Below are 20,575 nucleotides of genomic sequence, written 5' to 3'. Positions count from 1 at the left end.
TCTGCAAATATTTTGTCCAAGAATCAATTTTAATCTTACTGTAAACTGATCATTCAGGAGAGCAAAACTAGTAGTACTTCTAGACATATCGTGTGTCTGGTGAAGAAGGCAGAAGACAAATGGTGGATCAGACTGATAAAGCAGGAAGGTCTACGTCCAGTGTTTTTGAAAGTTGACTGGGACAAATGGGTTGATGAAGATGAACAGGACAGTAACGATGAACAGGACAGTAACCGTAAGTGTAATGTCACTAGGAAAATGCTTTACTGTTAATAATAACCTCTTGGTATATTTGCTAACCATGATACTAATATTTCAGCTGGGATGGATATGGATTTTGGGGACATGGACTTTTCGGTAAGCGCCTCTAGAAATATTAATAGGCGATAGCATTTAGTTGCGTCTCTATTTATGCTGAAGTTTTAACATCACCCCTATGTTGTTCTCTCAGAAACTCAACACGAGTGGAGGTCCTAGCGATTTTGATGCCGATGTGCCTGAGGGTGGTAAGTCCTGCTTTGATCTGCAGCTGCTGATTCTCGGCTTCAAATTGTCTGCTCTCAACTTGATCTGGATGTTGTGTTTTGCATTTTTGTCTTATATAAATCGACATTGTTTCTGCAGGAGAGGATGACAGTGACATAGAAGTATTTGTTTTGGGGGGAGAGGATGACAGTGACACAGAAGATATATTTGAGCTGGGAGAGGATGACAGTGACACAGAAGATATATTTGAGCTGTAGTGCAGGAAATGTTGATGGTCAGCTTGTGGTATATTTGAAGGATCAGAAAGTGTTGTTGTGGTCATAGGTTTTTGTTATCTTATATACTCCATTCGCATCACCCCCAACGTAGGAATTGTTTGTGTCTTCTGAAGGATTCTGTCTCGAAACCAAGATGTGGTTGAGGGGAAGAACTGGTTCAAATACACAAATTACATACATATTAATTAATGAAAACAAAAAATAATTAAAGGTTTAGGGTTTAGTGGAAAAGAAGAAGTTAACAATGATAGCCGTTGTTGAGAAGAAGTTAGGGTTTAGGATTTAGTGGAAAAAGGAAATGGAACATGGTTGAAGAAAGAAAGGGAAGAGAGAAGGAGAATCATAGTTGAAGAGGAAAGGGAAGCTAAAATTATGGAACCAATTTTAATAATAGTCAATGCCTATTATTAAGGAATTTGTTTAACCATGTACGTGTATAGTTCCTGATATAGCTATGGATGGTAAATTAGAAAAGTAAATTAGTTACTAAATATAAATAACTAAAAGGGTAGTTATTATCAATAAATAAGTCAAGCTACATCAAGTAATTATTCCTTCTTATTTCGTAATCAATCAATCTCTCACTTGGGCTTCCCTTAAAATAGATGGGTTTGGCATTGTTGTGGAATCGAGCACAAAGAATTGGATAACATAAATCATATTGAGGCCTCAATAACAAGAAAACAATGATAGCTCCCAAACAAAGCAGTCTTCAGCGAGAGCTGCACTACAATGCGATTTATAAATGACCTCCCTTTCACGGACAAAAAGTGGTTAACTATTTCTAAACAATCATAAGAAAATATGAAGACGTAAAGGGAAACTGGTTTGGGATTATGGGCTTAAACCTTGGATAACTAGCATAACGACTGGTACAGATATTCAACTATATACTAGCTAGTGCAACGTTCAGTTTGCACCATAATTTTTGGAAACCTATATATCATTTTATGCAAATTATTATAAAGACAAAACAATTCTTCTAAAGTAAACAATCGTGCATAGCAAAATCTTGTAGAGTAAATTTCCTAAAAGGTCACCCATGTATTGAGAATTGCTTACAAATATCACTTTTCTTTTTTAATATTACCCAACGATCACTATTTTTTTCAGAATATACTAAACACGCAAAACCCTTCTTCTCTCCTAGTTGGCATATCATGTCACACAAAATTCTAAATTTTCAATAAGAAATTTAAATAACTCATCAAATTCATTTAACTCAACTCAAACCCATTTACCAACAACTCATCACACTGATATTGATTGCTGAACTATAATTCTCACTTAGTTTGGGAGGGTGAAACACAAACACTACCCTTAGAGCAATCAACATGCTCGACAAATTGTTTATGCGCTGGTGAAGTCTGAGATTAGGTGTTAATTAGGAGCAAGTGTGGGCTTTTGATTGTTTTTGTTTGCTCGCTTGTCTTGGTTGTTCAATGCCAGTACCTGCTACTAGGTAGTATGATTTTGAATTTTTCACACTCAACTGAAGTCTAAAAGTGAATTTAAGGGTGCAAAATGCAAAAAATTCATAATTGGGTATAAAAGTCACGCTTCTTTGATGTCTTCTAATCAGGTTAAATGGGTATAAGACATGATTTGGTTGGTTAAATGGGTTTGGATTGAGTTAAATGTATTTGATGAGTTAAATAAATTTATCATTGCAAAAATAGAATTTTATTTGACATGACATGCTAACTAGGAGAGAAGGATGATATTATGTGTTTAGTATATTCTGAAGAAATAGTGATAGTTGGATGATATTCTAGTCTTAAAAGAAATAAAAGTGATATTTATAGGCAATTCTCAATACATGAGTGGCCTTCTAGGAATTTACTCTCATTATTTATTGTATTGCTGTTTCTGCATTTTCGCAGAACAATTTTTACATTTTTATTTACAGCATAACTACCATTGTAATAAAACACTCTTGATTGTTTACTTCTTTTCAGGATGAAGTTCCTCCAATTTTCCCCCATTTTTTGCTCCCTTCTCTTTCTTTAATCATTCCAAGTAAATAATAGGTACCCGCGTAGGTCCTTGGGTATGGAGTTCTCATGTAGGTGCACACCATGTGTTCATTCATGCCTAGATTTTATTTAAGTGGAGAAGGGTAGAGGGGCAGGCCTATTATCCACCGAGTTTAACCTTGTGCTATCCAACAAAAAAGAACAAATGGAAGTTTTCATGTATCTATTCAGCAAGCTGATCAACAGGAAGAGACAACATTAACTTTGCCTAAATAAAGAGTAAAACATCTCTGTTCTGGAAACAGGCAATTTTCTCACAAAAGAAACTGTAGCATTCTGGAAGCAGGAAATCTCATACAAGAAACTGTAGCATTTTGCAGGTGAGGACAAGGAGATCTGTTTGTCCATCAGGATGAGAGCAGAACTGGTTCAGAATACTTATTACCAAATTTTTTGTAGATACTCCGCAGGGACAAATCAAAGTTGAAGCCTAAGGCAGAGAGAGATCTCAACATGAAATAAGCTATTACAAGATCAGTTGCCATTGATACTCACAGTGACTTGATCGTGAGTCTCGTGACACAGGAGGAATGTGGGAGGCTTTCTCTTTTCAGTCTTTTGTCTGTAAGTTGAAAGCGATGGGAAAAAGAGAGAATGGGTAAGTGGTTTCCCTGATCAAACTAGATGTTACCAAGGAACCACGCATAGCACTGAATAGGGAGTCGCCGACTACGCCAAACAAGTGAAATAGGTGCATGAGGATGTCGTCCTTAGCCTGGAATACAGAACAAAGATAAAAGAACAAACGCATTAGCCAAAGACTTCAAATAATCACCATGGAATACGTGTAGACATAGTTCAACCAGAAAGTATATATCATCCAATTAGTGAAATCAAAGATCTCCACCAAGAAAATTTGATATATAAGAGATCCCAACCGCCATTTCCATTCTAATCCAACAGAATTAGAGGTTGTTAAGTGAAGTTTACTAAAACCTAGAATGACCCTATCAGTTAAGTTCCCAAGTGCATCGAGAGCCCTTCTTCCATCACTATAAATGAAGATGTATTCCCACCGACTGCTCTTCGATCTTTTCTTTGTAATTATGATCCCAAAGATGGGTCATGGACATCAAAACCAAAAACAGCAACTGTTATCCGAAAACCTTCTTTGCAGATAAGAACTAGGACAACTGAATATCAACTACAACCATACAAATACCTCAACATAGCGATGAGAGCGTACAGATAGAGGCAGGTTATTCTGCCAAATACCTAGTGGTTCTGATATCTCCTTTGCAATTTTTTTCAGCTCCATGACAGGTTGCTACAGGCTTGGAATACACTTCTATGAGTAATTTTCAATTTCCACGCATGTTGCAGTATCAATTCTGACTCAAAGTGCTACTCAAGATTGACAAGGAGCAGAAATCGCATCCGGAGAACCAATCAAAACACAGTTTCCTGATCCTTTAAATTTTATCTGCAAGGGTAAGTTAAAGCATGTAAAAGAAGATATGGAAATAAATTGTGTGGTTATTCCTTCAATTAGGGATTTTGAAAAAGCACTGACCTATTAGATACAATAGCCAATTAAACAACTGAAGAGAAAGATACATTTTGTCTTTGCGTGAGATACATAATTTACAATGAAAGAACCAGCCCAGATGTACTACACTTCTCAGATATGGCAAAGGATGGGTCAATATTTTCTTGACTTTTTTCCCCAACGTGCATGAAGAATATTCTATGATACCTAAAAAAATTTAATCCAGGCCAACCCACTTCCTAAAGTGCTTCACATTCTCAATCCTCTGAATTTGTACGTCATTTTTAGCATCAGATACTTTTATCCTTAGGTAGAGACCCTTGTGATGCTTCAAGAACTCACGCCTATACATCCACTTGTCCAAATACATGCCATTCTCCTTCATCAAACCAATGACCTCCATCACCCTTTGAAAATAACCACCTCGAAGAAAATTCAATAGCAAGAACTCGTATAAATCCCTGGTATTCAAGTTCTTACGACTTTCCATGTTCCTTTTAATATCTCCCCACAAGATTGTAATTTCACGATACATCCCTAAAGAAGAATACCCATTAAGCAGATTCATGAAAGTTGACACTGTAGGATGGATCTTCATTACCTGCATTTTTCGATAAGCCCTTTCGGCATCTTCAACCATGTGAGCCTTCATAAAGAAGTAGATAGAAGAATTTAAATCGTGCATCATAAAAGAAACCTTGTTTTCTTCTGCCCTCATTTCTTCAACAATATGGTAAGCCAACTCCACTTTCTCCATAGAGCCTAATTGTTTCAGCTTATTCTTGCTTTCATTTTCAGCAGGAGCTGACAATGGATCAGATGCATTTATGACCACACCTGATTTTCTTAACTGCTTTAGTAGTGCCTCTGCCTCCCTTAGCTTATTTGTGTTGCAATATGCAGTCAAGAGAGACATATATGAACTAGTGTCCAGTGGCCTTCCTTCAGAATCCAAATCATCCAAAATATCATGAGCAGTTTCAAGCCAACCCATGCAAATGCAAGCAGCAACCACATCAGAGCACATTCTGGTAGATTCAACTGAGCCCTTCTTCTGGATGCTACAGAGAAGCTTTGACAGCTCATTAATTCTCCCACCCCTCTTGTACTGTATAATAAGACTGGCCAACGCTCTATTGCTAAGGACAAGTTTCCCATTCTTATACATAACAAGCACCTGACTACGTCCCACAATGAAAACAGACTCTCTTGATAATGAATGCGGAAAAATTCGTAATTTCAATCCCATCCTCAAATTATCAGAGCCGATAGCAACAAGACACGGTTTAGGTGGTTGTGTCTCATCTCCGTTTTCATGATGCGACACTTGAGATCTATAGATATCCTGTATAAGTTCAGAAGCAGCATCGATATCATTAAACTTGAAATGCAAACTCAGGAGACTTTCATAGAATTGCTGATAGCGGGGGACCAATGAAGCTGAAACCTGATCTATATGCTTCTTAAATTTCTTTAATTCATCTCGCATACCATTCATCTCATGGATCAAGGAAATAATTGAAATAGTATGAGCATCAGCTCCCACTCCAACTTGGGCCATTAACTCAATAATCTGATGGCCTTTACTGGATGATCCAAATCTTGCACAAGCATCAAGAACAAGATTAAAAAGAAGTGTATCGTGTTTATTTAACTCAGTGCAAGTGGATTTCTTTGTGGTTAATTGTCGAGAACTACCGTATATCTCAATCAAAATGTTTGACGACAGAATCATTCCAGTATCAGTCTTCACCATGTGAAATATTATCACCCCTAGCATATCAATTGGTGGGAGAATTCCTTTCTGCAACATCAGTCTGAGAACTAATGATGCTCGAACGGGCATTTGAGCTCTAGCCAACGATAGGCAGAGCTTGGTCATTAACTCTGTGCGTATTAACTCCCTTTTTTCTTTCAAAACAGATTCTAGCATATTGCATGCCTTTTTAAGCCAGCTAGAATCAGATGAGTACGCCAACTCAGTTAGAAGCTTATCTACAAGAGAGGGGTCGGGAAAACCATAAAGACGTTTGAAATCCTTGTAGGTTACCCAAGCCTCCTCCAAGTTGTGATTCTTCAACGCATTTTCAAGCTTTCCCAGCAAAACAATGTTAGATGACACTCCCCAAGATAATGTCTCTGGCTCTCTACTGGAACAGAACTGTCGAGAAAACAGCTCACTTTGTGGTTTAAAGTTTTGATATGAAATGGAGGACAGCGTTACCAAATCGTGGGACCCATACGTGCTATTACAGGTCAATCTGATGGCATTTGAAGCCACAGCAACAACGGAAGAGTAGCTTTTTCTGAAGATCGAGCAAACTGCTATAGCTTTTCTTGAGGAGCATGCCATAAAGATAACACCATCCAAAAAATCACGTGTAATAGATTATGACATTGTATCCTGGACATACCAGAATCTGCACAAACAAAGCAGAAATACAAAAGAATGAAGAAGGAAAATAGTGTGATAGCCTCAAAACTAAACTTGCCACTAAAATATATGACAGAAATCACTGCAGTCGCATGATTCTATCCAAAAATAAACAAAAAAATCATGTTCAAAGTAGCATTAATTGCAGGTAGTGCAAAGATTTTAACAAGCTGATTCTGTTGGCCTTAAAAACGTTTGAAACAGTCTGATAAAAAAGAAAATATAACTACATACGAAGGCGCAAACAATTATGTTTTTAAATACTGCAACCTATTCTTGATGTAAATATAATTGGTTTGCGATGATTGTAAATTGAATCGGTTGTTCCTAAGGATCGAAAACAACATAACAGAAAATGATTTTTCTGATAAGTTCCAAGTGCTAGAAATGCTATATAGGAGGTATTTTCAGAAAATTGACTAATGTGGGGAGCAAATAATTATGAAAACTACAAAGAGAACAATTATTCACTATTGCAACACAGTTTGCAATTAGTATTTCGGCATTAAAAATTATTGGAGAAAGAGATTAGGGTTTACATTTACAGAAAAGAGAGAGGCAACGTGCAAACTAACAACTCAAGTTCGCTTCGAACTGAGGTTGTTGGAGAAACAGCTCTTGTTCGATATGGGTGCCTAGTCTCCCTTGTGTTTTTCTACTTTGCTGGACAGACATTGCCGTTTTACCCCTGTTTGTCTTTCCCTGAATAGCCCTTCACATTAATTAGTTACTCCTCCCTCCGGATTCAAAAAAAGAGCGTTCACTTAATTATTATTATTTTATTTTTGGTAAAAAAAGTATCCCTTATTAAATAAAAAAAGAATTAATTTTATCTTTACTGTATGCAAATGGCTAATTGAACACTTTTTTTTATTCGAAGAAAGTATCTTTTATAGTCCATAAAACAACAACAATATATTCAGTACATTTTTTTAGTCCATATACTATAGGCTATACTAATTATACATGATTATAAAATTATAATACATAAATTATAGTATATATTATGTGTACACTTACTGTTTTTTATTTAAGTGGTTGGTGAGCAACTAATTGTCGAGCGTTAGGGTAGAGGACTAGTAGGGTGCCGCGCGGATTTCTTTTTTCCGTATCAGGAGTATTAATATATTTTTGCGTTTGCTTATGCTTAGAACTCTAGTACAATCTGATTGTTTCTTTCACTTCGTTTATCTCATCTCTTGTTGATGTTACTGCTGCATTTTCATTTTTTCGTGAGCTGAGGGTGTATTTGAAACAACCTCCCTACATTCACAAGGTAGGATAAGGCCTGCTTATACTTTAGGGGAAAGGACACAAATGGTTGTTGGGCCATAAATAATCTCATGCGCTAGCCCATTTATTCCCAAACCCAAAAATTAGCCCATAAACTATTCCCATCCGGTAGCCAAAATCTGTAGCAAGCCTTTTGTGGCGACTAAAAGTCGCCACAAAAGATTTAAAAAGTCGCCACTAAAGGCTGGCCAGTCCAACAGCCCCATGGCTTTTTCAAAAAAAAAGTCAGACTTCGCCACTAAAGGGCTGCTACAGAAAAATCAGGCTTTTTAGTGACAATTAAAATAATCGCCACTAAAGGTTAAATATCCCAAAACATGTATAATATGTGTATATTTAGTAAGAAATATCCCAAAAAACTCTGAGGAGATTTTTGTATATAATATGTATCGTTTGTGTATAAAAATATGTATTAGTACCTATCTGTAATGTATAGAAACTGTATAAAATATGAATCACTAAGGTATGTATCATTTTTGTATATAATATGTATCATTTGTATATATAATGTGTATCATAGAATAGAAAATTGTATCATTTTTATATATAATATATATCATTTTTGTATAGAAAGTGTATATATAATTTCAGCATGTGTATATAAACTATATCAATCTTATATAGAAAGTGTATCATACATATAAAAAATGTATCATAAAAACCGTATCATTGTGGTATATAATATGTATCACTATTGTATATGTTAAAAATAAATATCATATCATTATTGTATAATATGTGTATAATGAATGCATAATTAACGTATAATAAATGTAAGATTAATTCTAGCATATGTATATAAAATGTATAATTCTTGTATATAAAGTGTATATATAATTCCAACATATGTATATATGTTGTAACAACCCTTAGTGGCTACGTAAGTCGCCACAAAAAGTCTTTTTTTTTTTTTTTTTTTTTAAGTGTTGGGTTGTTGGGCTGGCTAGCCTTGGCATTATTTTGGGCAGACCGGCTATTTTTTGGCATTAATTTGGGCCGATTGAACACCTAGTGGAATTAAGCCCAAACAGTGATTAAATGTGAGATTAGTTTGGCTGAGTGGACACACAGTGTCCTTTTCCCTATACTTTACCCTCCCAAACCTCACCTGGTGAGATTAAATACTGGGTATGTTGATGTTGCTTTGTTTGGATGAAAGGCTAATTATGTAATTCTTCAAAATTATATTACTGGACCAATCAGTTGGCATTGAGCATTACTCGTGTTGATACAGTTGCATAAACTACTATACGTTTTCTTGGTTAGGTAACCATTAGGAGTTTTCTTTAGTAACTGGAGAGATTTTTCCACTGAGTTCTGAAGAAAAAATCCCTTACTTTTCTAGGGACTTCACTTGTTTGTATATATATATATATATTTAGAAAAGAGTCCCTTAGGTCTTAACAAATATTCAGTTAGTTTAGTTTTAGAAGAAAAAATTAAAGAAGAAAGACAGAAGAAGATTGAATGAAGGAACTATATCTCTTGTTTTTTGTTTTTTAACTTTTTATTTGGAACGATTCATCTGCTAAGTTAATTTTATTTAATTTAATAAGTTTTTAAAAAGGAGTGAGGTGGGAGTGGCGACCAGAAATTGCTTTAGATTGCAAAAAATAAAGGAACAAAAGAAAAACATTATCCTCAGAAAGAGTAGGAAGGTTGGTGACATAAGAAATGACTTTCGTTGACATTTGCAATAATTGTTGTTATTTTTTGTCTATCTTGCTTTTACCTCGTTGTAAATATTATGTATTGTTGCCGGGGTGACAGGCACAAGTAGGTTACTTTCATGCAACTTTTTAAGTTTAAATCGGGTATTAAATTTAGCAAAGATAATAGATCTTTTTCAAGAAATTCTTTTTTGCCAACTAATATTTTTCATCAATCACCGATGTAACAGTAAAAAAGAACCATAGCATAGCTTACCACAACTAGCTATCATACATCAAACTCAAGAGACTAAATGCCTAAAAAAATAGATCTTTCAACAGCTAAAACATAGAGCCTTGAAGAAGAGTTCTAATCCCAGGCTTAGCTCTACCAGCAATCACAGGAAAGATATACAAAATTTCTAAAACGCTTGTAGCATGTGGTAATAAAAACATGCGCAAAACGAATTGTTGATTTGAAGTGAAGGGCAATAGAGGTACACTTCCTATTAAAGGTAGGCTAAATGAAACGGCATATAACGATTACAAGTTAATGTTACAACAAGATAATATTAGAAGACATAAACACCATGGATCTGTATCACCGATGCTCTCATTCATTTCATTTCTCCTAAATTCACTTTCTATCTGCATCCAGCTTTTTACGCCGCTCTTCATATGATGCTGGAAAATGTTCTAATTTTAGTGGATATCAAAGGTACGACTATCATCATTACGAGTATATGCACAAAGTCGTATGCATTTGGCTGTTTATACATGCATCTGAATTATGAAGCACATAGAAAAAAAGGTACAAAGAGTAGGAGTAAGGTCTGCGTACACTCTACCCTCCCCAGACCCCACGTTGTGGGATTTCACTAGGTTGTTGTTGTTAATAAGTGAACTCAACAATTATGAGATCATAACGGTTTCATTCAATACATACTTTAAGACACTAAACAAGGACAAAGTTCTCTCTGAGGCACAAATTATTGTTTCAACATTGTTTAATTGCAAGAACATGTTAATATTGATGTTTATAGCACAGTCAAAAGTCCCAAATTCGAACAAGCTTTATCAAATGACTGAAAAGAGATAAAAGACCCAGAGGAAGAAGAACTCACGCTCAGTTGGTCGAGACAATAGAGGAATGTGGGAAGCTTCTTTCTTCTTAGTACGGTCACTTGATATATTGTTGTCTGAAATTGAAAAACTCAATCAGCTTATTTTGCTTACCAAGAAGAAACAACTTCTATAGCTTAGAAATATGCTATAGGTGGATAATATCTACAATAACTTTTAAGTACAAGTACTGCATGACCTACCAATTTCAACACATGATGAGTGTAGCAAAGCTTCATGAAAAATTGCGGATTGAAGTTTATAACTTCGGCATTCCCTCTCCAAATGTTCATTCAAAGCCTGCTTTGTATCTGGGAAAAATGTCCACAAAGATGTTTGAGGTTTTTCCAATAATTGCAACAAAAGTTGTCTAACAGAAAAAAAAAAAAAAAACACATATGGTATAAATCACAACCAGGAACTAATATCAAATACTGATGTCTAATTTTTCCACGAAACAGCCCCTTCGCCCAGTCACAGGGAAAGGAGAGAAGGGACTACGTAAAATGAAATCATAACCATAAAAGCACTCTTCTTTAACATTATATATAATCACAAAAAGCACTTCTCTGAAGAGAGGCCACTATGTTATGCCACCCACCAAAAGAAAAGGAAAGGATGTATAACGAACAAACTACAGCTCCTTATGGAACAACTCCAGAAAAAATGAATATTGATGAATACCATTCAACAAGATATTTTTTATTATTTGGTACTACTTCTTCAAAATAATAGACTCACAATCAAGTTCCCTTATCAAACAAAGAAAAAAAGAACTCAAGATCAAGTTGACAATATCATCAGTCTACAGTGAATACAAAACAACAAATGCAATAGTGCCAAAGCTCCTCAATGAGACTAGAGTGCTGCTAATAGCAATTCATTGTTGTTAATACCGGGTTATGTTTGGGACAAATGGCTAAAGTTGATAACTCATACAGCTATGCTGACAAGATCCACGAAAAGAGAATGAACCGTAACAGACATAAAATTAGAACATGATTTCCCATATCTAACATCAAGTAAAATAAAAACAGAGGAAATTTAGATTTCAAGGATCCTAAAATTTCTTAGAAAGAAAAATGGGACCGACATAAGACTAAATAATTCTGGATATAAACACCATTCAAATACCTGATGAACAAATAAATTTGAGACCTTCGAATTCACAAGATTGAAGAACTAGAGGTATTTCTGGGGCCATTGGGAACTGAGGTTTCCGTGGTGTTCTTTCAATATCCAGTAGCACATCTATTACCTACAAATGAATGTCATACTTGAAAACTGCCTTAAGATAAGATAACTGAATTAGAAAACATATCCATAAGATCCACTAAACACATAAAGGTTATACATAGACAACCCTGAAAGCAATGTCCAATTAGGACGTTGAGGAGAATTTGAGAAACACGCGCAGTGCTTAGAAATATATCATCAGAATCACGATTACACAAATTATCTATTTGTTTATTCATTTATTTTAAGATTGAGTCATCAAAGAGATTTCCACAGAGCAGAAAGCCCAAATCCTAAATGGCATCAGTTGACCAGTGATCTGGTATTATATAACATTATCGCAAACTCCACAAGCTGCTTCAGTTTTCATCACAAGATCAATGAAACTTTAGTTACAACAACAACATATCCAGTGAAATCCCACAAAGTGGGGTCTGGGATCGATAAAACTTTAGTTATTGTTCTAAAATAACCAAGAGGAAAATCATTATTAGAACATAGATTACGTACATTAGGGGACTCAAGACCCTGGCCGATCAGAAATAGTACGGCAACCATGCACCGGATTTGATGCCAAAGGAAAGCACTACCTTTGATTTTCATAATCATGAGTCGATCAGCTTTGTAACTACAATAAAAAAAATACATAAGGCGCGAAAAGCATTTCAATATGTATAACATTCAAAAAAAGCCAAATATCAGTTTACGTAAAAGATTTTAGATGATGAGCAAAAGAGTACATCATGTAGGAAGGTGTTCTAAATTGATGATAATAAACTGAATAAAGATCCCACCTAATTATTACTGACCATATCAACTTACCACTAAAGAAATACAAAATAACTAGAAAAACTATACACAATTAAGTGCAAATAAATGACTCTTTGTAGTTTTACTCAGGGGCGGAGCCAGCATTGTGATTACGGGTTCGGCAGAACCCAGTAGCTTAGGCTCAAACCCTGTATTTGCATTAAAATTTTCATTTAATATGTATAAATAATCTATGCAAAACCCGGTAAGCCAAAATAAATAAATATATGATTCAGAACCATAAACTAAAAATCCTGACTCCGCCTCCGAATTTACTGGTGCATTCTAGGCGAAATATCACTTCTAATGTGTCATGCTTCCAGAGATCTACCCGCTTATTACAACAAGCAACACAAGTCAACTAGTAGGTCAAATCTCAGTCATGAAAACAACACTCTGCCTGGATAAATGAGCTTTCCTCTGCAACTCCAGTAAGTTATGCATTGCAGATAGAAAACTTAAACTAGCAGAAGCCAGTATGCTCCCATCAAGATATACTGAAACGTCAAAGAAAAAAGTATTACAGTAGAAGAAATTTTAGATGAAAGTAGACTCGGGTTTTGAGTATGTACCAGAGAAGGGTGACACAACTGGTAAGTGAAGAAAGTAGGCTAGACCGTTCTCACTTTCGTTTTTATAACAGTAGTGCTCAGACCAGCTTGCGCGCACCTCGCTATTCTATCTATTACCTGATACCTCCCACCAACACAAGTACTGGGTAGCTCTGTTCACAAAGGCTTAGACACATGGGAAGAAATCACCTAGTGTTTTTTTATCTCTGCTGGGATTTGTGTTCTCCAAGATTTTCATCCACTTCATTGACCAGTAGGCCACACCCTTGGCTGCAAGACAGTTCTCACTTAATAGATTCCTTTAAGGGATGGATGCTAATTTACGTATAATTTTTGTTAGTGTTCATAACTGAGGGATGATCACTGTGTACATGGCATTTCCCCCTCTGGTTTTCTATCCTTTCTCTTTTTCCCTTTTTCTCCTTTTCTTTCCAATATTTTCTTGAGACACAGGATGCATTCAATAGGAATCTATCTGAAAGTACATATACCAAAAACTCAAAGGCACTTGCAGAAAGAAGACAAAAGAATGCAGATTCAGCTAGATTAGATCCTTAGATATTCATAAAATGTTACCAATAGTTACCAAAAAAGGAAAAGGAAAAATAAAATAGTCACTATCTAACTATAATACCCAGTTGCATATCTGTGCATAATGTATGTCAGGTGACAACACCATCAGGGGAAAGCAAAGTCTGGATTTCTCAATCTCCACATCGCATCCCGTCTTAAGATATAGCCTTATCAACTTTCATGGAGACAGATATAGTATTCCCCAACAACACCATTTATCTACTTAATGTAGCAACTTTTTTTATATTTTGAAACAGAGCACCATAGATTCAGAGAAGATAATTTCAGAATTAAGACCAAATCAGGAGAGGAAATAAGTTAAAAATGTCTAAAAATTCCAAGAAGATCACACTGGTCTATTAATAATCCTCTCTCTACAAGTAAAGGCTAAGTAGAAAAAGGGACACAAAGTAGGCAAAGTACGGTGTCAAGCTAATAGTAGAAAACCTTTCATTGAAGGGGAGAATTTCAAACGATATTATGTGCCGCCGGTAGTTGTGCACATTGCCTGCATCCATTTTGCAAAAATTTCTGAAATCATGTTCCCCTAAGAATTTTTCAGCAGCAGTTTCCATGGCCTGTTGAGCAATTCAAGAGTGTTAAGCTGAAAATTAGTGGAGTAAATCAGCATAACCAGGTCAACTGATTTCAGAAGGAAAGGTACACACAGTTATATTCAAATTTCCCTTCCAAAAGAAGTACTTGTACACTCTGCTCAAACAACTGAACCTGCAATTATTGAAAGGCAAACAGACTGTTAGACTATATCAAAGTTGACTTCAAGGGCATCCAGGACATACTTTTTCAGGTTTAGTCATGAGTGCACCTAATATACCCCGAGACTCACATCAACTTGATACAGTGTGCCTATGATAAGTTGCCAAATATAGTTCAGCATTGCTCATTTTCACAAGAAGCTGAGATCCCTCATAAGATTCAGTACGGAGGTGTAAGAGTTCCCCCCTAATTTAAATTTAATCTGTGACCAATACAAATAAATATTGTGGATTGTATTCAGAACCTTATGTACTACTTGAATGCTTCTTCCTTTTTGGGTAATGGTGGCGCACCTCAACTATTCCACCGGGTACTTGCTACCTCCCGCCAGCATAGGTACCAGGTCTGGCCACCAAAACTTAGGCAGATGGGGAGAAAATCACCTAGTGTTTTTTTGTCTCTGCTAGGAGTTGGACCTTGGTCTTCAAGATTTGTACTCACTTCATCGACCTTTAAGCCACACCAAGCTAAATGCAAAATATTCTGTCCTGGGCATTATCAAAAGCAAGATACTGAAGTCTAAAGCATGACACTTTGGAAAAGAGTTGGGTGTTTTTAGATGCTTTTAACCAGCAAATTGTAACTATCATAAAGATATCTGGGAGCAAAAGTTATACAAAGCAGTACAAACCTTGCACTTAAACCAATTGGAACAGGAGACCATCCCATAATGCGAATGTCATTTGGCAGGACTCGGTTTAGTACCCTTACATAATCTATTTCTCCTATATGAAGAAAATGTAAACTTTGTCAAAAGGTAAGTAATAACAAAATGAAAATAACAGATTGATAGTTGGATCTGCTGTCCTGTTTCACTGTATCTATGGTGCTGGCACTATCCTAGTGGCTTTTTTCAATAAACAAATTACTATTATCAACAAAAAAAAAAAAAAAAAAAAAAAAGATTGATATGAGGGAAGCCATCTACGAAAAGAATTAGGAAGATTTGAAGCTTCACTTTCTTTTTGCACATCGTTCAGTAGTCAACGTGATATGGAAATATTTGTGTCTTCGTTTTTGGTGGAAGATACAAGGTCATTTATCATAGTGCCATCCAAGTGCTCCAACATAATCAATCTCTAAAACTGGCCACCTAACAGCCATAAAACTACACTAGTAGAACTTGCATAAAAAGAAAAAGAGTGGCAATGTTGGGGGAAGGGAGGGCAACTGATGCTTCCCAAATCACATTACAGTAAGTACATGTCAGATGACAATCAGAAAGGCTAAACATAGTAGTACATTGAAAGGAGATATCAGCAGACCACATGATTCTTCAACAGAAATTTCCCCGGAATACTTATTGTCCCGTCCTGAGTCCCTATGGCTTGACCTTAAGAACAGAGCAATCACCTGCAACAAGTATTTGTCATGTTTTAAAAGACAAAAACAGAGTGTTATCAAAGATAAAAAATGCAAAAAGGAATAAGGGCGATTGAGGCTTTAAGACAAAACACAAATAAAGCACGGGCTTTAATAAACAAAGGAGCAAATGAAGAAAAAGATAAAAATGGAATTAAAGAATAATAATTATAAGCATAAATAACAAATGTATGGAGAAAACAATTTTAAAAAATTACAATTAAGTGAAATTTTAATTGTTTACTTTAGCCTCTTCATGACAATGTCCATTTATGATGAGGTGTATGCCTTAGCACCTTGATGACTTCACTAAAGCACCGACTAAGCAAGGCGAAGTGCTCAACTTATTTTGCACCTAACTTCAGGGTTAAGTGAGCCTCTGACAACACTTAAAATGATATGGTTTCAGAAAACTATCTCAAAAGGCACATAGAAGAAAAGGATTTGAAAGCAAGGAAACGGACAGGAAAGGGGGGGGGGGGGGGGGGGGGGGGGAAAGCTTAAACAAAATTTGACATGAAGGTGCAGAACACAGTTTATAACCCACTGACTAAAAGTATTAAAAAATGGTATGTCTTGTTATGGATATATACATGAATGAATTGCATATGAGCCTTTAAATCTTTCTACAGGGATCTTTGAAAATGTTAAAAACAAAAAAAAATTGAATGCTGTTATGAAATATAGAGTATGGATGCCCACTACACAAATACAATGTCTCTTCCATTATCTTCCACCATCTTAATGGTTCTTCCATTATCTTCCACCATCTTAATGGTTCTTCCATTATCTCATATATTGAATGACATGTTTATTGTTACCCTTTTGTATGCCCATATGTAGCACTATAAATAGAGGCATAAGTTTTCATATTGAGGTGACTTTGAACACATTTTGGATGAATAATAACATCTCTCCTCTTTTGTCACTCTATTTCTATGGTTTTCATCCTTTAATATTATTACTCTTTTAGCTTAATTTTATAATACGTTATCAGCACGAGGCTCTACCATTCCGAGCAAATACATTAAAAGCCTCGAAGGTATTGACTTTCTATTTCCCTTTACTAATGGCAAATCTTACTAAACGTGAATTTGTAGCCTTAGATATATCCGGCAATAGCTATATGTCTTGGATTCTTGATGCCGAAATTCACCTTAATGCGATGGGTCTGGCAGACACCATCAAAGATAAAAATGAGGCATCAAACCAAGACCGTGCCAAGGCAATGATATTCTTCCGCCATCACCTTGATGAGGACTTGAAAATGGAATATCTCACTGTTAAAGATCCTCTTACTCTGTGGAATAATTTAAAAGATACATATGACCACCTGAAGATGGTCATACTTCCACAAGCACGTTTTGATTGGCTCCATTTAAGGCTACAAGATTTTAAATCTATTAAGGCATATAATTCCGCCATGTTTAAAATTATTTCTCAGTTGAAATTATGTGGTGAAAATATCACTGATCATGATATGCTGGAGAAAACATTCTCCACTTTTCCTGCCTCGAGTATGCTCTTGCAGCAGCAATACCGAGAGATGAAGTTCAAGAAATATTCTGATCTAATATCACATCTTCTAGTGGCTGAACAACATAATGAATTATTAATGAAAAATCATGAAAGCCGACCCACTGGTACTGCCCCATTCCCTGAAGTGAATGAGGCAAATTTTCGCCGTACTAGGCGTGGAAGAGGTCGTGGCCCTAGTCGTGGTCGAGGAAGAAATTTTAATCATGATTCTCGTCTTGCACCAAATAATACCCTTCACCACCAGCAGTGTAAAAGGAAGGATGAAAAGCATGAAGCTGTGCAAAAGAAAAATTCAGAAAATAAATGCTTCCGATGTGGAGGAAAGGGGCACTGGTCACGTACCTGTCGTACGCCAAAGCACCCAATTGAGCTGTATCAAGCCTCCCTCAAAAAAGGGAGAAAAGGATGCCGAAGCAAATTTTATTTCTGAAGATAATGTTGAGCCCATGCATCTAGATGTGGCAGATTTCTTTGAACCCCCTAAAGGGAAAATAGATCATTTGATCGGTGATGGATCTGTAATAACTTAGATATTTCATACGTGTCGTTTGTATGTGGTTATGTTTCCATGTTTTTGTAAATGAAGTGTTTGTAATGCTTTGTCTAATCATAATATCTACTTCGATGTTCACTTTATCTATTATTTTATTTTGAAGAATCTATGGAAATTCCTCAAATTTTATTTGGATCAATGACCAATCATGAAGATATTTGTGTGATTGATAGTGGAACAACGCATGCCATATTCAAAGATGAGAAATACTTTTCTCACTTGCGTAGAAAAAGGGGAAGTATTAATACAATTTCTGGCAATTCGAAATTGATTGAAGGCTCCGGAAGAGCTACTATATTTCTGCCTAAGGGGACGGAACTTGTTATAGACGATGCATTATTCTCTTCTAAATCCCCAAGAAACTTGTTAAGTTTCAAAGATATCCGCCGTAATGGGTATCACGCTGAGACATTAAACGAAATAAATGATGAATATCTAGCCATTACAAAGAATGTCTCCGGCCAGAAATATGTTTTGGAGAAATTGTCAACTTTGTCTTCTGGTCTGTATTATGCAAAAATTAGTACAATTGAAGCACACTCGATCGTAAACCAAAAGTTTAATGATTCAAGTACTTTTGTGCTTTGGCATGATCGAATAGGTCACCCTGGATCAATAATGGTGAGACGAATTATTGAAAGTTCAAATGGGCATCCACTTAAGAACCTGAAGATTCTTGAAAGTGGTGAATTTTCATGTGCTGCTTGTTATCAGGGTAAATTGATAGCTAAGTCATCACCAATGAAAGTTGACATTGAATCCCCTGCCTTTCTAGAACGTATACATGGGGATATATGTGGACCTATTCATCCACCTTGTGGGTCATTCAGATATTTTATGGTCCTAATAGACGCATCTTCAAGATAGTCTCATGTGTGCCTCCTATCGTCTCGCAACCTAGCATTTGCGAAATTATTGGCACAAATAATACGCTTAAGGGCACAGTGTCCGGATTATCCCATTAAGGCTATACGCCTCGATAATGTCGGAGAATTTACGTCTCAATCTTTTGATGATTATTGTTTATCAGTTGGGATAATTTTAACTCGTGCTCACAAAGCGTATTACTAGATATGTGTACTCTTTTTCCTTCATTGAGGTTTTTTCCTAATAAGGTTTTTAACAATGCACATCATCTATGGACATCCAAGGGGAAGTGTTATGAAATATAGAGTATGGATGCCCACTACACAAATATAATGCCTCTTCCACCATCTTAATGGTTCTTCCATTATCTTCCACCATCTTAATGGTTCTTCCATTATCTCATATATTGAATGACATGTTTATTGTTACCCTTTTGTATGCCCACATATAGCACTATAAATAGAGGCATAAGTTTTCATATTGAGGTGACTTTGAACACATTTTGGATGAATAATAAAATCTCTCCTCTTTTGTCACTCTATTTCTATGGTTTTCATCCTTTAATAGTATTACTCTTTTAGCTTAATTTTATAATACGTTATCAGCACGAGACTCTGCCATTCCGAGCAAATACTTTAAAAGCCTCGAAGGTATTGACTTTCTATTTCCCTTTACTAATGGCAAATCTTACTAAACGTGAATTTGTAGCCTTAGATATATCCGGCAATAGTTATATGTCTTGGATTCTTGATGCCGAAATTCACCTTAATGCGATGGGTCTGGCAGACACCATCAAAGATAAAAATGAGGCATCAAACCAAGACCGTGCCAAGGCAATGATATTCCTCTGCCATCACCTTGATGAGGACTTGAAAATGGAATATCTCACTGTTAAAGATCCTCTTACTCTGTGGAATAATTTAAAAGATAGATATGACCACCTGAAGATAGTCATACTTCCACAAGCACGTTTTGATTGGCTCCATTTAAGGCTACAAGATTTTAAATCTATTAAGGCATATAATTCCGCCATGTTTAAAATTATTTCTCAGTTGAAATTATGTGGTGAAAATATCACTAATCATGATATGTTGGAGAAAACATTCTCCACTTTTCCTGCCTCGAGTATGCTCCTGCAGCAGCAATACCGAGAGATGAAGTTCAAGAAATATTCTGATCTAATATCACATCTTCTAGTGGCTGAACAACATAATGAATTATTAATGAAAAATCATGAAAGCCGACCCACTGGTACTGCCCCATTCCCTGAAGTGAAGAAATCTCCTCATCAATGGCATAATTAACTAGGCTATCTACCACAGCATTTCCTTCCCTGTACACATGAGAAAATCGAATTTCTTTATCCCTCAACAATGTAATAATTTTCCTGACTATTGTATCAACAGCCCAGGGTGCAGACACATCTTGTATCATGATCAGTCTAGCAATGGTTGAATCAGTCTCAATCACCACATTTGTGAAGCCTTTATGCACACAGA

At 35.9% G+C, this 20,575-nt stretch overlaps 3 protein-coding genes across 10 annotated transcripts in view; 1 reads left to right on the top strand and 2 right to left on the bottom strand.

Moving 5' to 3' along the window:
• LOC132627407 (uncharacterized) overlaps positions 1–980 on the top strand; it is a 45,770-nt gene extending 44,790 nt beyond the window's left edge. For 3 of the 6 annotated variants that reach the window (XM_060342745.1, XM_060342744.1, XM_060342746.1), the window contains exons 8-11: positions 58–241; positions 320–357; positions 452–506; positions 625–980. In XM_060342745.1, the coding sequence (XP_060198728.1) occupies positions 58–241; positions 320–357; positions 452–506; positions 625–743 (396 nt within the window). In that variant the 3' untranslated portion in view covers positions 744–980. The remainder of the gene's footprint in view (positions 1–57; positions 242–319; positions 358–451; positions 507–624) is intronic. The other 3 variants (XM_060342747.1, XM_060342749.1, XM_060342748.1) reach the window with 3 other exon arrangements.
• Positions 981–2,934: 1,954 nt separating this feature from the next.
• Positions 2,935–7,422, bottom strand: LOC132627405 (pentatricopeptide repeat-containing protein At4g17616). 3 transcript variants are annotated; one of them, XM_060342742.1, is made up of 4 exons: positions 7,263–7,422; positions 4,314–6,709; positions 3,963–4,223; positions 2,935–3,515 (listed from the first exon to the last, which is right to left on the bottom strand). In XM_060342742.1, exon 2 carries the CDS (start codon positions 6,640–6,642, stop codon positions 4,507–4,509), a length of 2,136 nt encoding a protein of 711 aa, XP_060198725.1. In that variant the 5' UTR covers positions 6,643–6,709; positions 7,263–7,422; the 3' UTR covers positions 2,935–3,515; positions 3,963–4,223; positions 4,314–4,506. The 3 variants fall into 3 exon arrangements, with proteins under 3 accessions (XP_060198725.1, XP_060198723.1, XP_060198722.1); XM_060342740.1 differs by having other exon boundaries at positions 4,016–4,223; XM_060342739.1 differs by having other exon boundaries at positions 2,935–4,223.
• A 2,558-nt stretch (positions 7,423–9,980) lies between these two features.
• Positions 9,981–20,575, bottom strand: part of LOC132627406 (uncharacterized) — a 20,369-nt gene continuing 9,774 nt past the window's right edge. The window contains exons 7-15 of the mRNA XM_060342743.1: positions 16,021–16,108; positions 15,387–15,480; positions 14,647–14,707; positions 14,426–14,556; positions 12,534–12,651; positions 11,922–12,045; positions 10,991–11,098; positions 10,790–10,864; positions 9,981–10,349 (exon numbers count right to left, since the gene is read on the bottom strand). Coding sequence (XP_060198726.1) covers positions 10,303–10,349; positions 10,790–10,864; positions 10,991–11,098; positions 11,922–12,045; positions 12,534–12,651; positions 14,426–14,556; positions 14,647–14,707; positions 15,387–15,480; positions 16,021–16,108 — 846 coding nt within the window. The 3' untranslated portion in view covers positions 9,981–10,302. The remainder of the gene's footprint in view (positions 10,350–10,789; positions 10,865–10,990; positions 11,099–11,921; positions 12,046–12,533; positions 12,652–14,425; positions 14,557–14,646; positions 14,708–15,386; positions 15,481–16,020; positions 16,109–20,575) is intronic.

The sequence above is a fragment of the Lycium barbarum genome, chromosome 2 (assembly GCF_019175385.1).
Source record: "Lycium barbarum isolate Lr01 chromosome 2, ASM1917538v2, whole genome shotgun sequence".
NCBI classification, from domain to species: Eukaryota; Viridiplantae; Streptophyta; class Magnoliopsida; order Solanales; family Solanaceae; genus Lycium; species Lycium barbarum.
The sequence above is the reverse complement of the archived record's forward strand: the minus strand, read 5'-3'. Positions and strand labels throughout refer to the sequence as shown.

Bases quoted from the DNA above. Each gene is read 5' to 3' on its own strand.
- LOC132627405 (XM_060342739.1), bottom strand. From the start codon at position 6,642: ATGGCATGCTCCTCAAGAAAAGCTATAGCAGTTTGCTCGATCTTCAGA.